Here is a 13,697-nt window from a genome sequence, read left to right on the forward strand (position 1 = left end):
CAGTTTCCATATACTTCTTGATTTGTTTTTAAAGGTAGCATTGCAAACATCTAACTCTGAATCCCAAATTAGTAAATGATACATCACGTTCTTGACGTCGCGTCTCGGTACACAAGTTTTCTGCAGACCTTAGGAAACTTTTCAGTGTTCTCTCCACTTCGTTTCATCTCCCTTGTAGTTTCCAAATACCAGACAACTTACTAAATTATAGAAACTTTTTCTCCTCTTGCTGACAGTCACGATTTCCAGTGAAACCTGACCAACTCTGCAATAACGGTCTCATCATGCCAGAATTAGCTATGTTATGACATTTGGTCAATTCTTGAAGGAGCTGCCTGAATAATGTTAATTCTCTTCAACTTAATTTTCAACCTTTACATAGACATTCAGTTTTTCAGCCACTCCTAAATGTATTAAATTTAAATTTTCTCTCTATCTCCTGTGTGAAGACTTAGGTTTGACTACCGACACATTACCTTCTTAGTTTGTTTGTAGTGTTTTTCCGTTGCATGGAATCAGCGGTTATTCAGCAACGGGACCAACGGCTTTACCTACCTTCCGAACCACGTCGAGAGTGAACTTCTATCACCAGAAACACACCTCTCTCACTCATCAGTGGAATGGACGAGAATCGAAACCGCGACCACCGAGGTGGGATCCCAACACCATACCAACCACGCCACTGAGGCGCTTTCTTCATCAAAAAAGGGTAATTAAAACAATTCGAGTAATTTGGTGAATTTACTATGGTATCTTCTTCATAGTACAAGCATGTAAAGCAGAGGCAGCAACTTTAGTGCACTGTAATTAACCGATAATCAGTTTGAATGGTAGTGTTTTGTTTTTCACCGCTGGCCGCTGACAAGGACTAACTCTCGAGCATCGACTATTGATGACCCAAATGCATGGATATAAATGAAAAACTGACAATCAAGGTGATTTTTCATGATAAACTGGATTTCAAAATTGGCTAAAAAGCGGCACACCCCTTGCAATAGCTATTACCCAGTCATTTGCAAACGAATTTCTCACCAATTAAAAGGTATTCAATTACCAAATACAAATACCATATGGTTGTTTAACACGATGTGGACGTCTGTTTGGGGATAAAAAGTTATAACTATACTTTGTGTTAAATAACCACACTTCTCTGTTATTTCCAACAAATATACGTAGTGTAGCAACATTAAGTATATTTGGTATTGGACAAAGCCTTAAGCATGTAGTTATACGTTGTTTGTAGATACATGACTGTAAGCTCCGATATTGTCATACTACTAGCATGGGCAACTTGCATTACACTATCAACAATCATAATACTCAAGAGGCTCCGATCTCAATTCTTCTTCATGAAGAACTCAGCCGAGCACAAACAAATCTGCTCTACGACGAAAGTCCACAGGGTTACAGCTGAAGGTAACGAAGAGGCACCTTTTGTAGCACTGGTGTACATAGCCATTTATATTTACCATGTGATTCAGGGGGATCTTAAGGCTACAAATTTTAGTTCATACATTTTGAGTTTTAATCAAGAAAAACTCAAGAGGGATTTCCACCCAATGTTATATACAGTGAAATTTCAAGTCACTTTTAAATAGAAGCACGATGGATGAGCACTACAAAATGCACCTTTTCAAAAGACTTCAGAAGCACCTTTTTTCCATGCTAGTGTACCCAATTTTAGGGGCTTTTTGGTGGTATGAGAAAAAAAAACTTTCCCACGAAAAACCTTACTGGAATGCAAGCCATATATTGAATGTACCAATAGTTGGTTCCTATTTTAATTAGACTTCTGCAATCAAGCTGTAACTTGGTACTGTTGCATTCAATGATAACCATGTTAATTTCTGATATGAATAGTATACTGCATAGATACCGTAAGTTACAAAATAACATCTATTATATGTCTACGGAAAGGCATAGCTGTTCTGAAGTAGTACGAGAATTATACATTTCATTAAGATTATAATGACGCTTTGATTCACTGTTATAAAAGAATATCTTCCAAAGGGTCAAAACAGGACTAGGCTAGCAAATATTCCATATGGAATGCACTCCAGCATTTATGAATTGGTTCATTGAAGTTAACTACGGCTGGTACAAAAAGGGACTAATGAGAATTCTCTGCTTGTCCGAGACACAACTGAGCGAATCAAAAGGACATTGGAAGGGGGTGGCTGGCACGGCTAACAACAAGTAGTGGTGATGGTGGGATGGACTGTGTGGTAGCTGCTCTCATACTATAAGGAGTACAAGTATAAATAAATAACTTAATCCAAATTAAGACGTACCTAAAAAAAATCTCCACCAGGAATGGATTAAATTAAGACTATAAAAGTTCAGACTGACTATAGGTCTAAGTATTAATTTTCAGGATATTAAAAAAAAAAAAAAATTGCTAAACCTCCACATATAAATTATTTCCACAAATAAAACCAAGACATCTCAAAATGAGTGAAGTGAAGAATGGCTTCTATCCCTTGTTACTGACCAATCATTAACGGTTACGTGGTTATGTGGAACAGTTGAATTAATCACTCCACTATTATGAAAAGGCTCAAATGAATCAATTCCATACATAATGACTATTTTTTATCATTACAATCCAGCATGAGCACTGGCGTATTTTTCCCTGCCCCTGTAAAAGATACATAAAGCACAGGAAATCATTCTCCTAAATACACTAACGAGTGCAATTGAAACATACAGAGGAACAGCATCTCGAGCAACGTCAGATCTGGCTCATTTCATCTTCGTTATCATACAGTACATCTATCAAAAGAACATTATCTGAATCAACTGGCTGCTGCACCCAGTTCCCTATAATAACAATAATCTTTCCCAATATAAGAGACTACACATAAAGGATTTCATTTAGTAAAAAGTAAAGAGTAATAAAAGATCACGTTCCTGGCATAAGCTCAGACTTCTCGCTCTCTATTGCAAAATACTAACTTCAAGGTCATCATGAAATGTTCTCTCCTAAAAAAAAAATAAAAAAATAACCTATCCACTGTCCGGCATAATCAAATCCATCTTATCATCATTTGAGTATACACAGGGGATGTAAAATTTACATTAAAGAAAAAAAAAATTTAAGTTAAGAATTACTGATGCTGAATTTGACTTACAACTCACCCAACATTTCACAATGACTAGAACAAAGGGGTACAATCAACTGGTTGAAAAGCAACAGCGTAATAACCATAACAAGCAGTTAACTTCATCGATCTCCTTAAAAACCTGACATCCAATGCTTCAAGAAAAGAACCAGAGACTGCAATTGCGATGTGACAGGAGTGCAATAAAGAAACCTAGGTTGCCAAAAATAAAACTATTCTATACTAACTAAACCAATTGAGAGTACCCTCATATAATATATTTTTCGAAAAATAAATCCCTCAAAACACACTGCATTCACTTCCAAATAAGACTTTACAGTATAATACAAATGCAGGAAACTGTCACTATAATACATTTAACGGTAAAGAAGGAAGGGGGAAAATGAAAAGACACATTGCACATAGAGTGGAATATTCTTAAAGTTCAACAGTCATGTATGTGTGTGTTGTGTGTCCCTCTGATCAATCATTAAAGCTTCAGTTAAAACAGATGTGTTGCCAATCGCAAAGAGTCCTTTTTGTCACTGCTGTTCCTAAGGAGGTGTTGCACAACCATCGTACAACATACAATCATTCTATCCCATTCAGATGCAAGCAGGCACTGCTACCCAAACACTACCCAGACTCTGTTATCCAGTCTGCATTACCCGCAACTGCAAGCTAGTCACAGCCTATTACCTTGGTAACAAAATGACAAGCTTCAACACCTTATTGCCTTCACCCCTCAGCAGCCGGGATTAAATGCAAGAGATTATTTACAGCAAAATCACACAAACCACATCTCATCAAGGACGCGCAATTTCTGACCTGGCCACTAAAATGTAAAGGAGGAAAATGGCAAATTTCATGCCCTTTAATCCCGGACTCACTTGACAATCTTACTTGGCAAAAATTCACTTTCTCCTTCATATTTTGTGCTTCTCAACTCTGTAGTGAATTACGTTGCATCTTCAGTTAAAGAACATTCGCCCAAGACAATTCTGATCTATGTAACTCCTCAAATTCTAAACTTTTGTACTTTCTCTGGTGTTTTAACAAAGTTTTACTAATAAAAGCAATTTAAAAGTGAATAAGTTAATGGCAGATTTTGTGATCAATACAATCAAACTTAAGACTGGATAACATAAATTCAAACACGATCATCATAAAGAATCACTTCTACCCGATACTTTAAAAGATGCTCAAATTAACACCAACTGATAATAAATAGACTGAAAGAAAGCAGCCATACAATAACTATAACTTATGTTGGAACTGCTCAAAAAGAACTGGGCTGTAGCTATAAACTGAGGTGGTTTCAATACACGGGACCTGATGATCCATTAAAAATTTAGCTGGAGTTATCTGAAACAAAGAAAACAAAAGAATGACAGCAATGTTCTAGAATAAACTTGACCTGGATAAAATCATAAAACCTACTGTTACATATTTGTTCAACATCACAGAATTCAGGATAGCCTGTTTAGAGATATAAAGATTACCACTACAGATATTTTGAAAAATTTTTCATTATACACACCCATTCTTGCCCCACTTAGTACTCTCTTTTGCATGGCAGGAGGCTGATAGGGTTGCATGCCCCCTCGAATAACTGGAGCAGTTGTATGGTTTGGCTGGGGAGCATGGCCAGCACGAATTGGTTTGGCTGAAGGAGAGAGGAAAAAATACACATAAGCTCAGGGAATCCATAAATAATAAGGTAAGTTGTTGTTATCAGAGAATTTAGCCAGACTGCCCCCTTCAAAAGGGCAAAACCCTTGGCTCTCATAGGGCTGAAATAAAGGTAGGTATGATAATCATCAATGTACACACACATAAAATAGAAAATGAATTTTGTTTTATTAAAAATCCTAAACTCAACAAGTGAGTCCACATTCCATATTGAATGTGTTTACGAGAATTTGTGAGGATGTAAAATAATGTTGAATATGTAAAATTAAAGGAAGGCAACATTCACTGCATTGGTGATGTGGGTTTGCTATATATTCCAATACCAGTCATTTAAATTGGCACAGTAACAGTAATGAAGCCAAAGAAGCAACAATGCACAATACATTAATTATAAGAGCCACATAGTGTACGGCAGGGTAAATATGTTAAAATTAGTCCCTTGGAAAATAAATATAACTTTCCACACTGTACATGTATTAAGTGGTAATCAGGTGGCCAATGTCATCTACATGTTTGCTAGAGGTTTTCAATCTCAAAGGAGTTATGACCCAATTTTTCTCATACAGAAAAATTATATGAGAAGGGTGGCCAAGGTTATATAAAGGTGAAAAGGGACCCTTTATTATATGCTACAATTGACTGAAAATTGGCACCAGAATAAAACGAAAAAAGTACCTGGATGATAATCAAGAGCTTTCTACTACAAAGCTCTATGAACATTCAAACCTTGGTCAAAGAGGATTTCTTAATTACGAGACAGACAATATATACCAAACAGAAAATTGGTATATAAAAAAGGAGTAATCTGCGATTAAAGAACAATAGCGGGGAGGGCATATGAAAGACAAAAAGGGCACCACAAAAGACAGAAGCATAAAAGAGCTGCCTAGGAAGTGGTGGGGCTACACTGTGACCCAGGAAACATAGTTAAGGACATATATGTAATTGTGGCATAACTCTGTGTAACAATGTCTACAGAAAGGCATATTCTTTAAATGATTGAAAAGGGCTTTCCATTCAGATTTAATTTTTCAGTAAATTTTATGTCCAAGTGTTGCTGCATGTGATGGGATAGGCTGGACATCCATAAAAAAGATAACCCATAAATTTATCTGAAGTACAGATATATGTATACAATGTTTTTTTTACTACATTACTTCTAATATTGTGTAACTTTTGTAGGTTGATAACTGCTTAAATAAATGAGATATTCTTATATTCTTGCACTTTTCTTGTGTTCCACCTTAAGGTTTATGCTGACATTGATTTTTGTAGTCTCCAATTAAATTCTATCAGATCTTCTAAATAAAGCTGTACATATCAAAATATAGCTTCAACATAACAAGGACTAAGTTTGAAGATGCATTTACAAGTTAAACAGTAAATAAATTATCTTCAAACATAAACTGGAGACCTATGACAAAAAAAAACTCAGTGTAATGAAGTAAATGACTAAGGTAATGTATTCTTTGTCACGCAAAACTTATGTGGAAGCAAACAAATTAAAATTTATATATGAGCAGCTATTTTGTTTCTCTGATAATTACGTCACTGAACTCCATTTTTCATTGTCAAATTGATCATACCGAACAAGGAGCTTCAATTTTTGTAAGCATACTGAGGATGGAAGTTTTCATACATTTCACAAAGGGAAGAAAAATACAACAACCACAACAGAAGAAAAATTCAATCACAATAGCTTAAAAAGTATCAAAAAGGACATTTTAAAAGTAAAATTAAAAACCACACAGGAAACAATATTTGGAAAATTGCAGAAATCAATATGAAATTCTGCAAAAACTCCAGTCTGGAATGAAGCATTGTCAACAATATGATAATTCAAATGACATTTTGTAGAATAAAAATCCTTAATCCTAAACAGCAAATATTATGACAAAACCTGAAAAAATCTTTTCACAAAGAATCACGATTTGTTTCTGCTCAAGCTAAATGTGATTATTTATTTTAATGCAAAAACAATTGCAAATACACTTGTCTAGAAATTAACATTTTCATCACTAAAAATTCCTTCCTTAACTTATTTCAGTAACATTTTCTAAGCAAAAGAAAGTTGATTATGACAGGTCCGGACTAAATAATAGACTTATTAAGTCACTATACCCTATGACCCAATCTACACTGAAATTAGATTCAACAATATGTTATGCATATTCATTGTGCACTTTACAAGACATATTCCAGACAAAATAACACCAAACCCTTTAATAATGATTTTTCTGCAATGACCACACAGCTGTCAAACCACAAAGAAAACTTATCAGTCCTCAAGAGTACTAACATGCTAGCTTTCCCTTACCCTATCTTCAAAATCATGAACCAACTAGAGAAAAAAACTTTTACTAGTAAAAGTCCTCAGTCAGTCACTGAGCTATTTCACCTCCAACTGCTTTCCCTTACCATATAAAAAGATCACCAAACATCTCAAAACCATAACTAGACTTTGCTAATTCACCCTATTGCTTTCCCTTACCATAACTATATAAGACCTCAAAACCATGACTAGACTAGAGATAAACTTTTATCAGTAAAAGTCCTCAGTCAGTCGTTGATCTAATTCACCACCCCGATTGCTTTCCCTTACCATAACTATAAAAGATCTCCAAACATCTCAAAAACATAACTACACTAGAGACAAACTTTTACAAGTAAAAGTCCTCAGTCAGTCAATGAGCTAATTCCATTTCAAGTGCTTTCCCTTACCATAATTATAAAAGATCACCAATCATCTCAAAAACATAACTAGACTGCTAATTCACCTGATTGCTTTCCCTTACCTGAACTATAAAAGATCTCAAATCCATGACTAGACTAGAGATAAACTTTTACCAGTAAAAGTCCTCAGTCAGTCACTGATCTAATTCACGCCTGATTGCCTTCTCTTACCATAACTAAAGATCTCCAAACATCTCAAAACCATGACTAGACTACAGCCAAACTTTTACAAGCAATAAAAGTGCTCAGTCAGTCACTGATCTAATTCATCCCTGATTGCCTTCTCTTACCATAATTATAGACCTCCAAACATCTCAAAACCATGACTAAACTAGAACCAAACTTTTACAAGTAATAAAAGTCCTCAGTCAGTCACTGTGCTAATTCCCTCCCTGATTGTAATTGTCAGTATTCCTGACAAGCTTCCACATCTTACCAGGATACCAAGAAACTTTTCTAATTTATTCCTCAAAGAATTAATCCTATAACATACATCAATCAGTCCAAATAACATTCATTTGTAAAGAAAGAGATAAAAACTGGTTCATTTCATTATAAAATAGGCAATAAAGAATACCAAATCAAAAGTCCACAAGCACAATTACTTTGACACTCAATATCATAATACCCACAACACATTTTCTACTTTATTAGAATACAAAAGCACTTTTTAGTTAATAAAAAGACTACCTGATCATAAAATCAAAACATTACTAAAACATTATCTACCCTTATTTGGACTATAGATAAACATTTACTAAAAAGAGTTTAGAAGTTATTTTCCCTAATCATAACTATCAAACTTTACCTTATAATTTCCTAACCTTAATTACATTCAATATACAAAATAGTCAAAATTTAAGTCTTCAGGTTATAGTGTTGTCATGAGTCATTTTTCCTGATCATTGCCATAAAAAATATCGTCATCTTACCCAAAAAGACACATTTGTTAAAATTAAAACATCTCTAAGTACAAAGTGTGGTATCCCTTGATTACAATTATTAAAAAACATTGCCAAACTTTCTAACCTCTATTTGGACAACAGGGAATACAAAGTGAATGTCAAGAGAACAGAGCTTATTGCCCTCTTCATATCACCTCATACATTCCCTAACCTTAACTAGACAACAGAGAAAAAGGTCCTCAGAGTACTAACCTGCTAACTTTCCCTAACCTTAACTATATATTATCTCCAAACATTACAAAACGATGTCTAGACAAGGGAAAACTATTAATAAAAGTCATATCACTGAGCTTTCCCCGATTGTATACCTAACACAATTCCAGCTCCTATCAATCTACCTAGAAACTTTTCCAAGTCCTCAAAATTAAATTACAAACATATTGCAAATTTTAGATTGTAGATGCAGTGCTTATTCTTTCTGAAGAGCTACGGGTTATCCTGGTCACAGTATATATTCCAATATTATATCTTCCTATCCTAGTTGCAGAGGGAATGACTCATAAATCTCCAACAAAACAACTATTGACAACCTTCCACTATCACATGTATTTAGCATCTTCAATGCTGTTGAAGATTAATTCATGCCTAGAGGCTACAGACATGATCAAATATGCAATGCTTTCTTGACAATGTTTACTATCAAATAACTAAACATGAGAAAAGCACCTTAGCAATACAACCTAGTACATCAATATCTCTATGTAATATTTAATTGCATCAAGAGGTTTGTAGGTTCTGATGTGCTAAAGCACAATTAACTAACAAACATACAACAAAGAATATCCAGTAGTGTTCTTCCAAATAGTCATGTTTCCCAGACTTATCAGCTCCTTTCTTCTTCAGGACCAGGCAGATTTTCTCAGCTCATCTCAAATTTGCCTTCAAGAGACTTTGTTTTTATTTTACTTCAGAATCTGTTACAACAGGCTCATTTTATATCAAAATTAAATAAAAGGCCCAAAAGAATACATGGGCCTCATTTACAGCCGAGTCATGAGCTCTGGAACAAGACGATCACACACCAGAGAAAACAAAGCTGAAAAACAACCATTTAATCATAAATAAGGTCAAGTAATTTCATAGTACAGTACCACTGGAGAGTGAGATAATGCTGCTTGTTATTATTATTATCATTAATAGGGCTTAGTTTTTCCAGACCTCTGAGTCTTAAGTAGACTCTTCTCGGGAAACCCACAAAGGAATGTTTAAGAGATCTCTCTTCAGAACTACCCAATAAACAATATAATTCCCTCTGATACAATGCTTACTAAGGCCGAAAAGCTTGCGTTGATGAATCATTTACAAAATTAGTCACCAACCTTTACGAAAAATTAGTTACTAAAGAAGAGGAACCTCCTATTTCTCATTGCAGCTATAAGACAACATTACCACACACAAAAATGTGTTGATAATTCTCACATCAAGACAGAAAATAAGAACAAACATTTAAATTAATAATAATAATAATAATAAAAAGGATAAAAATCTTGAAAATAAAGAAAACCTGTCCCTACTTTGGGTATTTATGTCATTAAACAAAACCACAATATGAAACCCTACAAAATGAAACCCTAAAGTAAATAGAAATGAAAACGCTAAGCATGGCTTTAACACAAAAATTTTGTTATGGAATGGGTTGCGGCCAAGGAGAAAGACCTAGCAAAGACAGAAAAATGTCCACCAATTTCAACTGCTTACCTATCTGAGCTGCATTGCCTCTGCGTGCCAAATTCTTCTGCCGTACAGCTTCCTTAATTCTGTCAACCTCTTGCTGATACCTTTTACGATCCTTCATTGCTCCTTCCTTGGCTTCTTTTAATGCTGTTTCCAGAGCCTGAAAGAAAAGTTACCTGTGACTGGGAGTAATTACAACCTACACATTTCCTACACTGTCCAAATTGTCCCTAAAATCTGGTTCCGACAACAAACTTCATGCTGAAGTTTAAGAAAATTCCAAGACTGTTAGACGACCATTTTTAAAAAAACATTGATCTGCACTTTAAAAATATCAAAAGTTCCTAAAAATAGACCTGTACATAATTGGCAAGGATAACTAACAGTGTGATGCATCCTATATTCATCTTTTTACTAGCCATGTCCTAACATTATGTAAACCAAGGCACATCTATATGCATCAACACAATTTAGATCATTCCTTCATTTTAATGAAAGACCTCAAATTAATTTACTGAAAATCACCATCATGTCTCATGATTTGCAAAAAGTGACTACATATACACACATCCACCCTGTACTTCAAAACTGCTTTGTATTTATTTTTAACCTGCCAAAATGGCTCAAGCTCCAAAGCAAGAAAAGCTGATGACGCACAGAACAAGTCTCAATAAATTTCACTATCAATTTTCAACAAAATTTCCTTCCCATCAATAAAAGGATTACTTTTAAAAGTCAGTAATGCATATCTGCTCAATTACATATCACACACTGTAAAAACAGATCACCTTTGCCCAATACAAAGGACACTAAGTCGAGCAAAGAACTGTTCACTCCTATATCCCTCTGGTCATATAGGTTTTACTTTTCAAGCATGAATTTAATCACTCAATACAGGTATACACCTGAGGAACAATCACAATCTTCATAAATATTAAAGCATATAAGCATCCTTATTTAATCTCAAGTCAAAAATTCAGTTTAATTCAAAAAGGAAAATAAAAATTACTAAAATTATCCACACATATAAACAAATTAAATACTGTAATACTTTAAACCGTTTTCTGCCATAACCTCAACAATTGTAAAAACTTGGGTTGCACAATAAAATATACATCAATAAAAAAAACCGAGTTCCAATCTTTTGACTTACCTTAACACGTTCCATAGTGGCTCTCAACCTCTTCTCCAACTTGGGAAGCTCACACCGCAGATCAGCATTATCACGAACCAGTTGCTTGTGAACCTTGGTGAGTTGATCCAGGTTATTTTCAAGGAACTGAATCTTCTGCTTCTGAGCCAAGGATCCTCCAGACTCATCGGTTTCCTCGCCTGATGCAGACTGGAAGGAAATGATGTGATATGAGCTTCCAGCACACAATATAATCCAAGTTTAAAAGCTACAAACTTGTGGGAAAACCTAAGGTTATATTTGCTAAGGTATTCATGGTGGTGAGCTTATACATTATAGTACTATACAAAGTGTGAGTGGAATGACTAGTCATGGTTCCATAATTTGGAGATTAAATTACCCCATGGCCTATTATTAACTGTGCATGATGTATGCATATTCTAAACAGATTATATTAAAGAGGTTTATTACAACCAGAACTCTGATATGTGTTACTACAGTATATCCTAGATCTTTAAATTTAGATGAATCTGAAATCATAATAAACAGCATATTAACAAGCTCATGTAATAAAAAAAAAGACTGAGTTAAAAATCTGGCAATAGGATCTTGTTACAAAAGAAAAATCTACTGCAATGGGACAAATGATATGAGACTGGAATAAAGGCCTTTTATTTAAAAGGCTAAACTACCTAATGTATACCAAGAAAAACAAACTGATATGTAGCAAGAAAAGAGTTAATGAACAAGAACAGTGCTATACATTTAGTTAGCACTGCAACAATCACAGCACATTGAACAATTAATGTTATGCTAATTAACTACACCAAAAGGTCAGGATATGATTCACATGAAGGCCATGCCCAAAGGATTCATGTTTAAACAGAAAATTCTTTAACTTGAATTTTTTAACACTCATTGATTGAATTAACTTCAGTAACTCTCTAAAATGCTTGCAACTGTTGGTGGATTTCATAAGCACTATCATATCTAGCAAACTTGATAACAATAAGTGCTACAATATTTGAAGTTTCATTGTGTAAAAGACTGCATATAGAGGACAGTGTATCAATTCATTCTCGAGTGCAAAATGTCATATTTTGTGACAAAAGGTTCTACTCCACCAATTACCTTTTTAACCCTGGACTGAAGATCTTGTACAAACAACTTCCTGAGATTATGAAGAGTTTGCAATTCCTTGGCGACAGTCTCTTCAAGACCCTTGAGATCTTGCTGGGCTTGCTCTTTCCTATCATGGAGCAGGGTTAATTCACTTAGCTTCTGAGTCTGAAGAGAAAGAGAAAGATTACACATCTCATAGGGCAGTTTCACTGACAAATGGTAAATGGAAACTGGAAACTACACTACAATAATTGTAAATTATATTTGATGCCATTACAACATCAGAGTTAACATAAGAAATTATTCCATCCTCAGTAACAAATACGACTATAAATAATGTAATTACCTTCTCAGCAACTTCGGTTTTTATCTTCTCGTACTCAGCCTTGAGCTGCTCTTCGGTGACCATTCTCTTCTGGTTCTCATCTTTAAGCTCATCTATGTTCTGCTGTTTTTCTGTTATCTCATCACGCAAAGCTGACAGCTGTAACCATAATTAAATGCATGTATTATAAAATCACTAAATCTTTTAACTATAAAATCATCTTTACCTTGTACATGAGAAAGGTGTAAAAACTATGATGATTTCGTTATAAGGAAAACGCATGTGATATGTTACCTAGAGTAAGGTGTACTGCAATGCTACTTTGTCTACATATGTGAAGCAAAAGATCAGGCAAACACAATTAGCACGTACCTGCTTTTGATGCTGTTCTCGGTGCTGAGCAATCTGTTTTTCTAGAGCTTCTCTAACTGTGCCATCTTGGTCAGACACCTTTGAAACGGCTTTCAATCTAACCAATTCTTCGTTTAAGGAATCAACCTGTAAGGAACGCACAAGTTTGGTATTAGAACCACAACAAAACCAGAGGTCAACTTGAGGGCTTATTATAAAATTATGAGAAAATTACTTTATTGACAAAGCCAAATTAGGAGACTTTTCATACTGTACAAACAGAAATTCTTCCCACCTGTTCCTCCAGAGACCTCTTCTTAGCATCACTGTCCTTCATAGACTGAGCTAGAGTCTTCATTTTTGCTTCGTGTTGCGTAACCAACAACTTATGTTCATTTAGTTCCTTCTCTGCTTCGTCCATTTGTCCTTTAATTTCTAATTCCTTAGCTTCTAACGTAGAGCAACGAGTGGTCAGGTTTTTAACCTCGGAACGCATCTTTGATATGTATAATCTGGCAACTGTAAACTCCTCTTCAACTTTGCCTTCTACGTCACCAAGGTTCTGCAAAAAACCAAAATGATCATTAACAATTGAGAGGGAG

At 34.9% G+C, this 13,697-nt stretch overlaps 1 protein-coding gene across 1 annotated transcript in view; it reads right to left on the bottom strand.

Annotated features, from left to right (window-relative positions):
- Nucleotides 1-728: 728 nt before the first annotated feature.
- Nucleotides 729-13,697, bottom strand: part of LOC135203648 (kinesin heavy chain-like) — a 54,193-nt gene continuing 41,224 nt past the window's right edge. Inside the window, exons 12-19 of the mRNA XM_064233496.1 lie at nucleotides 13,391-13,657; nucleotides 13,117-13,242; nucleotides 12,766-12,903; nucleotides 12,429-12,584; nucleotides 11,319-11,507; nucleotides 10,190-10,325; nucleotides 4,642-4,767; nucleotides 729-4,466 (exon numbers count right to left, since the gene is read on the bottom strand). Of these exons, the coding sequence (XP_064089566.1) occupies nucleotides 4,453-4,466; nucleotides 4,642-4,767; nucleotides 10,190-10,325; nucleotides 11,319-11,507; nucleotides 12,429-12,584; nucleotides 12,766-12,903; nucleotides 13,117-13,242; nucleotides 13,391-13,657 (1,152 nt within the window). The 3' untranslated portion in view covers nucleotides 729-4,452. The remainder of the gene's footprint in view (nucleotides 4,467-4,641; nucleotides 4,768-10,189; nucleotides 10,326-11,318; nucleotides 11,508-12,428; nucleotides 12,585-12,765; nucleotides 12,904-13,116; nucleotides 13,243-13,390; nucleotides 13,658-13,697) is intronic.

The sequence above is a fragment of the Macrobrachium nipponense genome, chromosome 36, assembly GCF_015104395.2.
Source record: "Macrobrachium nipponense isolate FS-2020 chromosome 36, ASM1510439v2, whole genome shotgun sequence".
In the NCBI taxonomy this organism is placed as follows: domain Eukaryota; kingdom Metazoa; phylum Arthropoda; class Malacostraca; order Decapoda; family Palaemonidae; genus Macrobrachium; species Macrobrachium nipponense.